The sequence below is a fragment of the Ranitomeya variabilis genome, chromosome 2 (genome assembly GCF_051348905.1).
Source record: "Ranitomeya variabilis isolate aRanVar5 chromosome 2, aRanVar5.hap1, whole genome shotgun sequence".
Taxonomy (NCBI): domain Eukaryota; kingdom Metazoa; phylum Chordata; class Amphibia; order Anura; family Dendrobatidae; genus Ranitomeya; species Ranitomeya variabilis.
Window position 1 is genome coordinate 1,024,272,145 of NC_135233.1, and position 13,915 is coordinate 1,024,286,059.

At 39.3% G+C, this 13,915-nt stretch overlaps 1 protein-coding gene across 2 annotated transcripts in view; it reads left to right on the top strand.

Moving 5' to 3' along the window:
* Positions 1-3,616: 3,616 nt before the first annotated feature.
* The window catches only part of SNTG2 (syntrophin gamma 2), a 778,898-nt gene continuing 768,599 nt past the window's right edge, over positions 3,617-13,915 (top strand). The window contains exon 1 of one of the 2 annotated variants that reach the window (XR_013221976.1): positions 3,617-3,882. Coding sequence is in view for 1 of the 2 variants with exons in the window: in XM_077291344.1 (XP_077147459.1) it covers positions 3,814-3,882 (69 nt within the window). In the remaining variant the exon portion in view is untranslated. The remainder of the gene's footprint in view (positions 3,883-13,915) is intronic. The other variant, XM_077291344.1, reaches the window with a different exon arrangement.

Below are 13,915 nucleotides of genomic sequence, written 5' to 3' on the forward strand. Positions count from 1 at the left end.
TGTAGTAAGTGGACCTCAAATTTGCTAAACCTATTTTCATACTACGTTTGTTATTTCATCTCAACTCACCGCCAATACATGTGGGGGGCCTCTGTCTCCTTTCGGGGTATTTCTCTAGAGGTGAGCTAGGACTAATATTTTCCTCTGCTAGCTTTATTTAGTCCTCCGGCTGGTGCTGGGCATCTAGAATCAACGTAGGCATGCTACCCGGCCACTGCTAGTTGTGCGTTAGGTTTAGTTCATGGTCAGCTCAGTTCCCATCTTCCAAGAGCTAGTTCCTATATATGCTTATGCTATGTTCTCTTGCCATTGAGATCATGACAATCGTCATTGTGAACTGGAGAGGACTGATGAGCCGGAAGGGGAGCCTGCTTTGGAGTGCACAGCTGCTGTGGTGGAGAGATTTGGCGGTCGCGGAGCAGTCACGGCTGGGATGCTGGAGCGGCAGGAGCAGGATGATGGGCAGATGGTGGTGAGTGAACCTTAGCCCCAAGTCCTGGAATGCTGATCAGTGTTTGGCAACACCCCACCCCTCGGCCCATCACGTTATCACCTGGTGTTATATGCAGGCCCGGAACAGGTGCAATTGGCCCACTGTTCCCTGGTCACTGAACGACCAAGTTCTGCCCTCTCCTGTCACTGTCCAGGAGAACATGATACCTGCAGCTGCAGGCTCATCTACTGGAGCACAGGTGTGGAGCCAGATGTGCAGTGGAGTGGCATGGGACATGTGCCGCTGTCATGTGGATGCCATTTAAAAGATATTACTCCATTGCAACTTCTGTGCCTGTTGCACCATATCAATGAAAAAAATGGGACTGTTCCGCGTCCTTATGGGCAAAGGAGCCCCGAAGCATCAAAGTTGAGTGCAGTGTGGCAGGTATGGAGCATGGTTGAGAGTTGTTTTTCTCTCCATTGAACTGTCTATCTCTCCTACTGGATTGCAAGGGGGTACATGCCCGTGGACTGAGGTACGAACTGTGTGCACGGCTGCTATAAATGACTGTATTTTGAGATGATTAACTTGAACTTTATTCCAGGCTAGTGCACCACACACAGTTCTTAAAGGGGCCATACCTCACACAAAGGAAGGGGGAAACCCTCAAGGACTGGAGGCCAGATTAACAGGTCTAGTTTGTTTGTAATAAACTGTGTATGTGCTCAGGTCCTGTAGACGGATGGGACCAGGGCTCCATGGACTGAAGGTACTACTTGGAGGACTGAGGACTGAGTATGCCTGCGGCGTAGAAGGACTTTGTCTACCACCTTCGTATGTTTGCCTCTCTGCGTGGAGTACTTTGCTGTAACTTTTAGAGTTTTGAAGCATTACATGGTTGGGGATGACCATTATTAAAGGAGGGGGAATGTAACGGGAGTAACAAGATCACATGATGCTCCACTCCCTAACATTTGAAGCTAAGAGCCCAGACGTCCAGGGCTTGGGAACTGAAGAGGCAGCAACCATGGAATGCAGGGCAGCACCAGGATGTGGCAGCTTACTACATAGGCAGATTCCCATGTCTGTCTGGTGCAAAATGGACAGGGGAATCCTGAAGATAGTAAAGCTGGACAGGGGGAACACTGCGGTACCGGATGAAGCGGTACGACCCAGGGGCATTCTAAAAGAAGTAGGGAAAAGCACAGGAATAGACAAGGATGTGTATTGTGATGTTTCCTGTGAAGTTGCTGTAACTGAGCTGGCCATGCTGCAAAAGAAATCAAGTAAAGTTGTCAGTTATAAGTTGAAACTGGACTCTGTCTCTCTTTGTGTGGAACCAGCAGGAGTGATCCCACAGATGACCAGATGGGACTCTGATGGTGCAGAAAAACTTACAGAAGGTATGCTGCACATGGGACAGTGTATGTATGTGTCGGGTGGGCAGGGTGTTCTCCAGAAGCTATCATTGCAGGCCACGACTACGGCCCTGGCTCCCCTCACACAGGCATGCAGGCTTGGAATTCCGGCGCCACAACTGACGTGCATGGGAGGGGTGTAGTATCACAATGAAGATAGGAGGCAGGTATTTCTGCACACCCCAGAGCCTGGAAGAAATCATTAGCATGAAGACAGAATATAACATTTCTCAACACCAAGACCATTAATATGAGGCATACAGGTAGGACTAGTGTAACATTTCTATTACCCTGGAAGCCTGCCTCAGTTCTTTGGTCACGCTGGTGTGCCAGGGTTGCATGTTGATTTTGCGAGCTTTGGTATGTGTGAGAGGGGCTATCGATTTGAGAGCTACAGCTATTGTGGTGTTATATAAAGTGGCAGCAGCATATGCATTGTGTAAGGAAATTATGTCGGTAAGAGGGAGAAAGAATTCAGAGAGTGAGTTTGGATCGAGGTGTTTAACATTTCTGCAATGGTGTGTAAGTTTGTGGAGTGGGGATTGTGGTCATCTTTGTGAGAGGCTGCAGAAGACCATTGAGCGAGGCCAAATGAGGAAGTGAAAGATAGATGTTTACTGACAGCTGAGAGAGAAGTGTCAATGGGAATGTTGAAGTCGCCCATGATGATAGTGGGGAAGTCAGTTGAGATTAAATGGGGTAGCCAGGTGGTGGTTGTCAAAGAAGGTTGTGGTTGGCCCTGGGGGGGAATTACAGCCAATGGGAGGTTGGAGGGAGAGTAGATGGGCACAGAGTGCACCTCAAAGGAAGGGAGGGTAACAGAGGGTGGCAGTAGGATCTGGCTCAATGAACAGTTACAGTATCTGACAGGAGAAAACCAACTCCTCCGCCATGCTTGCTGCTGGGGCAGAGGGGTGAGGGTTGTTGAGATAGCCGGAATCAAACATGCGAAAGTGCAGCTGGAGAGACTATGTCAGAGGGGGTGAGCCGGGTTTCAGTGATTGTGAGGAAGGAAAGTATTCACTTTGGCTACGAGGCACTCACTTCTATTTGACTATTTAGTGGTGCAACACTATGAACTGCAAAAGTTAATTTCTCCATATAGAATAAAATCTAGGCAGCAATAAAGCTATTGGAAATGAAAGAATTCTAAAACATTGCACAGTATCTAATACCCAGATGACTTCACTATGTGATAAAATTCTTGTCATACAAGCGAGCACTCAAAATGACTACTAGAGCAGCGGCACAATTCCCAGTTGCAGTCTCCTATCACAGTATGTTTCCGATGCAGGCAGGGTAGGGGCGAACAGCAGAGCTGAGATCCTGTGACAACACTAATAATAACCCAGTGGATGTATTTGTAGCACATAAACCATAAGACCATCTTAATGCACATTTCAGTCCTTTTGCAAACTCCTTCCAGCAATAATGCTGTAATAAAAAAAATCAATCTCAATGACTTTTTTGGAGCATTGAAATAAATTCCTCTTTAACCCTTTTGTCGCTTGCGAGGTTCCTCGACGATGGGCTTACCGCAAGGTATTTAAGCAAATGAGTATTGGAGTCGTCTAATCACACCGGGGTAAGTGAATAAAAGTGGAATAAAGTGCGTATAAGCCAGCAGGTGGAGAGACATGTTACTAAATGACGGGGAACAGCAGCAGAGTGAGAGAAAGAGGCTGTGCTGTACTGGGAGGGATGGATGGAGGGAGGGGAGAGAGGGAAGCAGTGGGGAACTCTCTGGATGTGATAACGCTTTAGAGTCCCTGCTGCTGATACTGCTACCGGCTGCTGCTCCACACACACTCCTGTCCTGTGATGGATTAGTTAGCTTAGACACAAGGTGCTTCTATTCCGATAACTTGCCTCCTCTTCCCAGCTGCCTCTGAGCGCTTGGCATTTGGAATAAATGACTGATAGGAGATCACTTCATACAGGAATTCATCTGCATGGGAAATGAATGCTGCGGGGAAGCAGCTTCCACCCCAACTAGAGCGCCCGGTCAGCCTGTTCGTACCAACTTGGGCAAGTACTTTTTTTCCTCATTACCTAAAAATATTAATACATTTATTCATATTATTCTAACGCTGACAATTCAAGATTGACCCTATTAATAGTGTTTCTCCAAAATGTCCTGTCTTCTGGTCAGCCTTCATCACTCATCATCATCCTGCACTTTTTCCATTTAGTAAGTCAGGAGGATCAGAAGACTTGTTCTTCTTATCTATAATAGACATTCATGTGTCTCATCCCAAATCTTCCCGGCACGGCCATTACAGCTGCCAAAGTGATCAGTCTCAGGTTCTCCAACCTTTCTTTGATTGAGATTTATTTGCATATCTACTTTGTGGCGATAAGTACAGAGCTGCTAAGTGACTGCCATCCCTAGGATTAGCCGGCATCGTGAATCATCACTGGAGTCACCAGCATCATCAGTTCATCCACTTCCGTTTAGATTTTTTACATCTGTATTTAGAGGAGATGCGGTGTTATAGCTCTGGTGACCTTCTGGAAAGAGTGTGATTGTGTGTAGAGATAGACGGCTTACCCGATTAACCGGTGCTAATGTAAAAAGTATCCAACCATGCTTGTATCTGGACATGGAGACGGAGCACTAACATAAAGGGGATGCAAAGACCGTCACAACAGGCGTCCTATCCCATCATACACACACTGGCCTTAATTACCTACTGATATTAATGATAATTGAATAATACGGTATATTTGTATCTAGGAAACAAGAATTGTTTCTGTGAAAGAAAATGTTAATAAATATTTTACTAGTGAGTGAGGTGATGTAGCAGAGCCCAAAGAGTTGTCATTGTAAGTTGTATCTCTTATTTACAAGCAACACATTGTAGCAAGGAGTCACAGCTCATATATTCATCTTTCTATAAAAAATAAAAAGGCAGCACTCCAAAATATGCAAAGAAAAAGTGGACTTTTATTAGACCATGTAGTCACACCACATGGGCTAATACAAGTCCACCGATTTATTTGCATAATTTGGAGTGCTGCAACTTTTTTACATTTACCTTACAACTGCACATTTGTTTGGGAGGGAGGCTTTGCCCCATCATCTGTTTTTATTGTGCTGTTCCATTTTTTATCATCTATCTATCTATCTATCTATCTATCTATCTATCTATCTATCCAACTATCTATTATCTATCTATCTATCTATCTATCTATCTATCTATCTATCTATCTATCTATTATCTATATATCATCTATCAATTTATCTATCTATCTATATATATATCTATTATCTATCTATCTATCACCTATCTATCTATCTATCTATCTATTATCTATATATCATCTATCAATTTATCTATCTATCTATCTATCTATCTATCTATCTATCTATCTATATATCTATCTATTATCTATCTATCTATCTATCACCTATCTATCTATCTATCCAACTATCTATCTATCTATCTATCTATCTATCTATCTATCTATCTATCTATCCATTTATCTATCTATTATCTATCTATCATCTATCTATTATCTATCTATCTATCTATCTATCTATCTATCTATCTATCATCTGTCTATCTATCTATATATCTAGAAACAAAAAAAGGAACAGCCCAGTATAAATACTTATCTTCAGGTGCAAGGCCCCTAGACAGTCTGTCCAATGATTATCCAAACTTCATAGAATTCCAAGAAAGAGGCAGCACTCCATTGTTTCAGTGGAAAAATGTGCAGGATTTTAATCAACCCACATGTCTGGGCGACGTTTCGGCTACAAATGAGCCTTTCTCAAGCGGCTCATTTGTCTATCTAGCGGCTGATATCTATCTATCTATCTATCTATCTATCTATCTATCTATCTATCTATCTATCTATCTATCTATCTTATCTATCTATGTATCTATCTATGTATCTATCTATCTATCTATCTATCTATTATCTATCTATCTATCTATCTATCTATCTATCTATACCTTACCTATCATCTATCTATCTATCTATCTATCTATCTATCTATCTATCTATCTATGTATCTATCTATCTATCTATTATCTGTCTATTTATCTATCCCATATATATTTATTTATTTATCTATCTATTTATTACGGTATCTATCTATCTATCTATCTATCTATTATCTATCTATGTATCTATCTATCTATCTATCTATCTATCTATCTATCTATTATCTGTCTATTTATCTATCCCATATATATTTATTTATTTATCTATCTATTTATTACGGTATCTATCTATCTATCTATCTATCTATCTATCTATCTATCTATCTATCTATCTATCATCTGTCTATTTGTCACTATTTATATAATGTACATATAATATTTGTGTCACAACTTGTGCAGTTTTCATCTATAAACTCTATAAGCAAAAAGTATTTACCAGAAAATCACTTTTCACTTTGGCAGCTTACCAGTCAAGATAATGATCATTGCTATAACAATTTGATATAATTTAAAATATTAATGTTTTTTGTATTGCATCTGAAAACCCAGAAAATTATGAGTAAATAGAAGACACTGTTGAATAGCTATAGTTATCTGACAGTTACTAATTATCCTAAATAAGCAATGCAAAATATCTTTGGACAGGGAGATACATGCCAAGGGCAATATGGAGAGAAAACTTTCTATGAAAATTAAAATTCAAGTTCTCCTAGCACCAGTGATGGATAGGCTTTCCTTTTCTTGGGTTAATGAGAGTCAATGTTTATTTATGTTTCTCTTGCCAACACAAGGGACAGGATTCCTGGGAAAAATTAACACCATGTTCCTATTGGGTCACTGCTCCAATTCTAGTTAGATTGCAAGCTCTTATATGCAAAGAGTTAACTCACCAGCACATGCCCCACCGGCCACCTCCCAGCTTTTCCACTGATGCAAAGCACTTCAGATGAAAACTTTTTCAGTAAAGATCTAACTTTGAGAACAATAAAAAGATTGGTAAATACCAAGTACAAAAGATTGGTAAATAAGCGGCAATTGAATATCATATCGTCCTGTCTCCAGTGATATTCTTTTCATTTTATCTTCCATAAACAACAATATCCGTACCAATAAACAATGTATCTTGTCCCAAATTTAATCTCTCTCATTCCGCAACTCTGCATGAATCTGTGGACTCAATGTCACACGCTACAATAGAGCTATGTCAACGCATCAGACAAGGGATATAATGTGTTGGATGAGACGTAGAGATGTTTAGACACTGCTGCAAATAATATCTTATATGATACATGACTTTTAATGCTTCCCATGTTGTTTGACATTGATGTGTCTGACACCATCAGCTGCTGCAATTATAACGAATCCCTGTAAAATTAATTTTGCACAGAGATGGGTGAATTTTCCCTCACTTATTTCAATGGGCGATATCTCGGAACTTCTTTTAGTTCATGACTGAACCTACACACTGGTGCCATAATATGATCCTGTTATCTGTTAGTTGGAATAAGAGTGGACTATACCACCATGATACCATCCAAGTTAAAAGGGCAAGAGGATGGAAGAACTTCCAAATAATGTTAAAGTTTCAAAGGGTAAATGATGAATGAGTGACTTGTGGTGGCCTGACCACTGGGATTCCCAGTCAATTATGAAATTGTGGGTCTGGCATCATTTTGTGGGGTTTCTGGAGAAGGTTGAATGTGAATGGAGGAGTAGTTAGCTAGTTTGACCTCTCGTTCACTGTCTTCAGGAATGGTGGTTGCACAGAGGACTTTAAGCCTGTCCTTGGGATTATTGGCAGGCTCATCAGTATTTCCCACCAATTCTGTCTTCTCGATTTTAAGTTATATAGCACTCAGTTAACACTATGTAATCTATGGAAGCATTGGAAATAACATCATTGCTGGTGTCTTAAGTGGAAAGTAGAATTGTTCTACAAAATTGTAACCTCCAGGATGAGCTTCGATAGTCTAGTTCAGGATTAACTTCAAATGTCTTTGTCAATATGTCTTTGGGAAATTGTTAATAATTTTTCAACAGGAGAAAAGAGAACGTAAAGAAAAGTCAAAAAGCCATATTTACAACCATTTACAGCTCAGAGATGGAAATAGCAAGATTTGTATTTTACATATACATGAAGTTGTGACTGTTCGCTAAAAATGACTGAGCTGTTCGCATCCATTTGCATACAACAATTAAAAATTGCGTCTTGGTTGTAGTTTGGTAAATGTAATAAGATATAATAATGTAATCAATGGAAATCAATTTTTAACCTACTATTTTTTTTTCGTCAAGGAAAAACAAAATTCAAGTTGTAGAACTATTTTACTTACCATAAATCCACGTGTGAGCTACGAACATAATATTATACTGTAGATTACATATTAAAATAAGCGGTATATAAAAGTGACCATGATATCTTATAGGTTTATTCCCAAGATAGCAAGATATTCCCTACCCATAACTTAGGGGATAACTTGCTGATCACTGAGGGTAGAATTGCTGGAAACCGCAGCAATTCCAAGAATTGGGCTCTGGTGCCCCATCTTGAATGGAAGGGAGGTGGAAGAATCTGGGTAGGCAGCAAAATACACGTTGGTAAATTAGTATAGAAAGAGACTCACAAACTTGCCCGCTGAGATGCCGACACTGGTGCAGTATCTGCGCGTGGGCGATGGACAGTCAGCGGCTCTGTGCCAATGGCGGCACACTTAGTGACAGCCCCATGCTAGCATGTTGGTTGTCATTTAGGCTAATTGAAAGTTAGTGTCCATCTATGTGCAATTAATGGGATAGTCTATAATTTATAATAGACTGTAGTCTATATAGTGGGCAACATATGATAGCTAAAGTCTATAATTGGGCAATATATGATCTACCACACTGTGTACTGATAACTCGTCAATGACTGATCAGCTTAATATAAAACGTACAAACTGATTAGTGACCAACAAAGGCACAGTCTTTCTAAATCAGCATATACGTGCTTAACAAATTCTGTATCATACTGAGCCAATGACAGCGTGCTGTGAGATAACCGGTTAGATGGAATCTGGATGTTCACATAAAATCACTGTAGTCCTCTATAGACACAAAGACCCCGATTCATCAAGACTGGCCATTCTCTTGACGGTCTTGATGAGGGGGCATGTTGGACCAGATGCTCCTGATTCATGAAGAGGTGCATGCCTTAGTGAATCAGGTGAGGTACGTAGTTGGGATCAGTCCCTGCTGGAGTAAAATTTGTGGGGTAGCAAACACCGCTGCTCATCGTGGATTTGTCAAGCAGGGGTCTCCATGCCCCATCATGCCTCTGTCCTGCCCTAACTCTGCCCACTTTGTCAGAGCTGGTTTGCGAATCATGTGAAAATGCCGTAAGTCACAATTTTTAGCACAACTAATAATTTGTGATTTTTAAAAGTTTTTTTTCATCTGAAATTTGGCGAAAAAGCTTTGATAAATTGTCCCCACAGTGTCTTCATTTTACACAGATAATACAGCTAGTAAATAACATTTAATATAAGCCTATTACAGGGTCCTACGAGCATACAGTAAATCTCATGGTATAATTACTTCTAGCATTTATGCTTCCAATTATATCAGCAAATTTACAAACTAATCTTGTTATTCATCTAATCCTAACTCACAATCAGCTGATATATAATTATTGGCGGCAGCTACAATAACATCTTGCTGTTACCTAACTTTATATGATACAATTCTTTTCTGTCCCCTACTTTCATCATAATTGAGTCAATCTTAAATGGCGACTGTCTCGTACAGTTGACTGGGCAAATAATATAGTTGGGACCCCAGTATAGGATAGAATTATTTCTCTTCCCTTTCCAATAATTACATAGTACTTACTGTCAGGAAGAGATAATTTTTACAACTTTACCATATAATTTAATAGATATTAATAAAATATACTTTTTATAATATACACATTCACATTCTTTTCCCACCCTCACTCTTCCCTACAATATATCTACATGGAGTGGAGATGAACATGCTCAACCTCCACTATAATCAACATTCATGGGGCTGCCAGAGAAAGGGGAGTAGAGCACTTGGCTATTTCCAGTCGTCTCATAGACAATGAATGGAGCAAAGGTCGAGCATGCAAAACTCTGCTTCATTCAACACACAGGTCTGTAGGCCCAACTTTTGGGATCACCAAGGATCCAAGTGATGAGACCCACAATGATTATCAAATTGTACCCTATCCCTTGCTTTTATTGTTTTTACACCGAGATCTCTGACAGGGACAAAGGGCATCCTCTACATTTAGAAGAAAGAAGGTTTAATCATAATTAAAGAAAGCGGTTCTTTACTCTAAGAGGAGTGAAATTTAGAAATTCTCTGCTACCTGATTTTGTAATGGTTAATTCCCTACTAAAATTTAAGGCGGGCCTAGATGCCTTTCTTGAATAATATAATATTACAAGTCATGGGTGCTAGATTCAGTGATGGGAAGTTGATTCAGAGAACTAGTCTGATTGCCGTAAGTGGAGTCGGCAAGGAAATTTTGCCCAAAAATAGGGTAATGAGCATCTCCCTCATGGAATTTTTGCCTTCCTCTGGATCAACATGTTAGGTTATAAGTTGAACTCGATTGACTTAAGTCTACCTTCAACCTTAAAAAAATACTATGAATTACATTTTAAACCACAATTTATTAACATTTCATTTAAGGTCATATGGGATAGTGAAATGTTACTCACAGTGTCTTGACTGCACTGCAGAGCTCTGGAGCAATACATTGCAAACTTATGGTCCAGAGATAACAACACAACATATTGGTCATTTTCAGCTGCTCGTTGTCACCATCCAAAATCTAAAAGGCATGTGGATTTCATTAACTCTAGAATCAATGATCAGTGAAGAGTTTACTGCCGTGACCCCACTGACTGCAAGAATAAATGCGCAGAGCTGCTGCATCCACTATGCTCTTTTAGGTCTTTCCAGCTCCAGTTTCCTTTTTTTGGCAGACTGAATACTTAGCCTATTATAGTTAATGATTAACGTTTGCAAGAATTTCAAAACCCAATCTTTTTAATATAGTTTAATATCAACTTAAGCATAGTATACTTCTGATTAAAACTAAATAGATAATAATGATTAAATATAAAATGTATAAAATATTGTCATTTTACAATTGGAAGAATAATACTCATTAAGTCTTTTTCTTACGTTGTACGTTACATAGACACAGATCGTTCTATCCCGTTTCTGCATAGCAATATAATGCAAAAGAATGAGGTCTCATTGTACATGGTACTGCAATTACAAGCCACTCTCCAAAAATTAGATGTAGTTGTTGCTGCCGCTTTTCGTTGTGGGTAGCAAAGTCATCCCATTAACGTGCAATATGCTACGAAGTAGCAGCAGCATATAACAATCTTTGGCCATGCGACCTGTGTTGTGGTTTAGATCCAGCAAAATTCTCTTATTTTCATAGTATTTAATCCTTTGCATGAATTTTACTGCCTCAAAGTTTGTCGTATATCGCAGTAGAATACATTTCTATTCTGGACTTGTGCCACCAGACTTGGATATGTTGTACATTTTTAAAGGTACAATGACAAACTGTTGTGTTTAGTGCTGCAAGGGGCAGTGCACGACACACGAACTCTACCTTTGGTGTTCTTCTAATCTTTAGAACATTCACTAACCCCTACTGCCCTGAGCTAGTCAGGACACAATGTATATTTTTTCCCCAATATGTTCCTTCAGTATTTGAATTTTGTATCGCATGTCTAGATACTCAACAACATTAGAGTGAGGAGAGCGAAAATTGACCAAAAACAACCGCAATTCAAGCAATTTGAAACACAACGTTCAATAAAATTAAAAGAATTTTCACATTCCCTTGAAAATATTTACAGGACAAGGAAATAAATCCTAACTAGGAAAGTTGGTAAAGATGTTCAAATTGTTCATTTATGCCATTAGTTTGGTAGTATATGTTTAAAGTTATACTCTATGATCTATGCATTGCATCCCTGATTCATCAAGACCTGCAATTTTCTCACCAGTCTTGATGGAGTGGTAGGTTAGACACTAGATTCAAGAAGAGGTGCACGTCTCTTCATGAATCAGGAGAGTCTGATGAGTGGTATGCAACTGTATGCTGTACGCCAGAGATCTTACTCAAGTCACTAATTGGAGTAAAATTTCTAGCGCAGCTCGTCTAATTCATGATATGCACAGTTCCGCCCCAGCTCTGCCAATTTTAGCCAAACTGGGTGAAACTGGTGGGAAAATGCCAAAAGTCGCAACATTTTTAAGCAAATCTGAGTTGCACCAACATTTTGTGACTTTCCAGATCAATGTAATCAAAATTGCTTTAATAAATATGGGCCATAATATTTTCATTAGAAATTATTCATTTGAGTGGAATTGAACTCTCCACAAGTTTAACAACAATTTGGATTCTCCAGAATATTAATTTTCTTGCAAGGCTTGGTGTGAATTCAGCATAATATTCTGAACTCTATAGGGACGTCAAAAGGTTAAAAAAAGATTGATACCTCACCGCTCAAGTGTCTAGACTCCCTCAAAGTCCACAATCTCATCATTTTCACCGTGATGGAACAGCCCACATTGACATCGGAGGTTTCCTCAAAGCCAGGACCCCCAGCATAGAGCGAAACAGGACGAAGAAAAAAGTGCAATATGAGAAGGAGAAAAGAAGAGGTGTGGAGGACCAGACAGTGTGTATTCAATCTTTTTTTTTTCACGTCCTACATTTAATATGCTCTTGGGTTTGTAGAGATCCTATAAGATAATAGGGAACTCTCAATTTTTATAGAATAACTTTGATGCAATTCCATTTTCTACATTAAATTTGCCTAATTTGGCAAGATCAAATCTCAGCAAATAGATCTTCTCTAGTAGTCATGTATTAAACTTTGCCATATAATGTATTCATGTACAGCAAACAAAGACTTTACATATATAAAATAAATATCCCGGGCTGTGTGATCAATGTCCTTTGAATGTTCCCAGCACCTGTATTTTACATATGAATTGGGGAAAGCAACTGCTGAGAATTGCCTGGATTACTCCCATGTGTAAAGGAAGCTTTTACTAGTAATAGGGGTCTAGGGTATAATTTTCATTTTAAAGCTCCACAATTTGAATAGAAAAATTGCTGAACTGATTTAATATAACTTTCAATGATTTTCTAAAAAGTCTCACACCTACTGATGTATTAAGCTCTGATTTAGAAATGATTGTTCCCCTTTTACGTCTTTCTCTTGTTTAGTGCACTTTTTTCATCACAATTCTCAAATGACCTTTGAAAATTGTTTATTTCTAAGCAGCAAAGGCCGGTCATGGGTGATTTATGAAGCCCTTGGGATCCTATTGTATAATTTCTTCAGATGATTCACGGCCACCTCATCTTTACTCTTCGTCCCCACTTTCTAGTCTAAAATAGCTCTGTAAGCATCATTATAATTCATCATTGGTCAGTGACCCTCATTTGTCTAATGGCTGAGGAGCAGAAGTAGTCTCCTAATACTTCTGCAGAAAATAAACTAAAGATAAGTATTGATTTAATAAATGTGTGGTTTAATATGGAGCCATTATAGATACAAATGGAAACCAAAGTTCATGTTTCTGCCCACAATTTAAAGGGGTACGCTCATGTTGTGAAATTAGTATAGTTGATTCGACAGCGTGAAAATAATCAAATTTGCAATTGGCTTGCTTTTTCTATCTGCTGTCATTCTTCTGCAATGAGAGCTTTATTCTTACCTAGTGTACAGCTTGTTACCATGGAGACTAACTACTAGAACCTTGCTGAGTGTATTCAATTCAGGTTAAGGAGTGAACTCATGAGAATCTTAACTCATTGCTCTCAGTTCCTGACAGAGCTGCTGTTATCAGTCCTACAAAATCAACAGCTCTCAGCTTTTTCAATTTTGAGATCTCACTTTCATGGGCAATGAGCTTCTTCAAAAAGCCCTATTATCTGAATATCCAAATAGAAGGGCCTCTTGACAATAACTTTATCAAAGAATATACCACTGGTGAGCCCCCAAATCTAATCCATAGAAACATAAATTTGTTACATTTTTCTGCAGCTCCACCACAGGAGA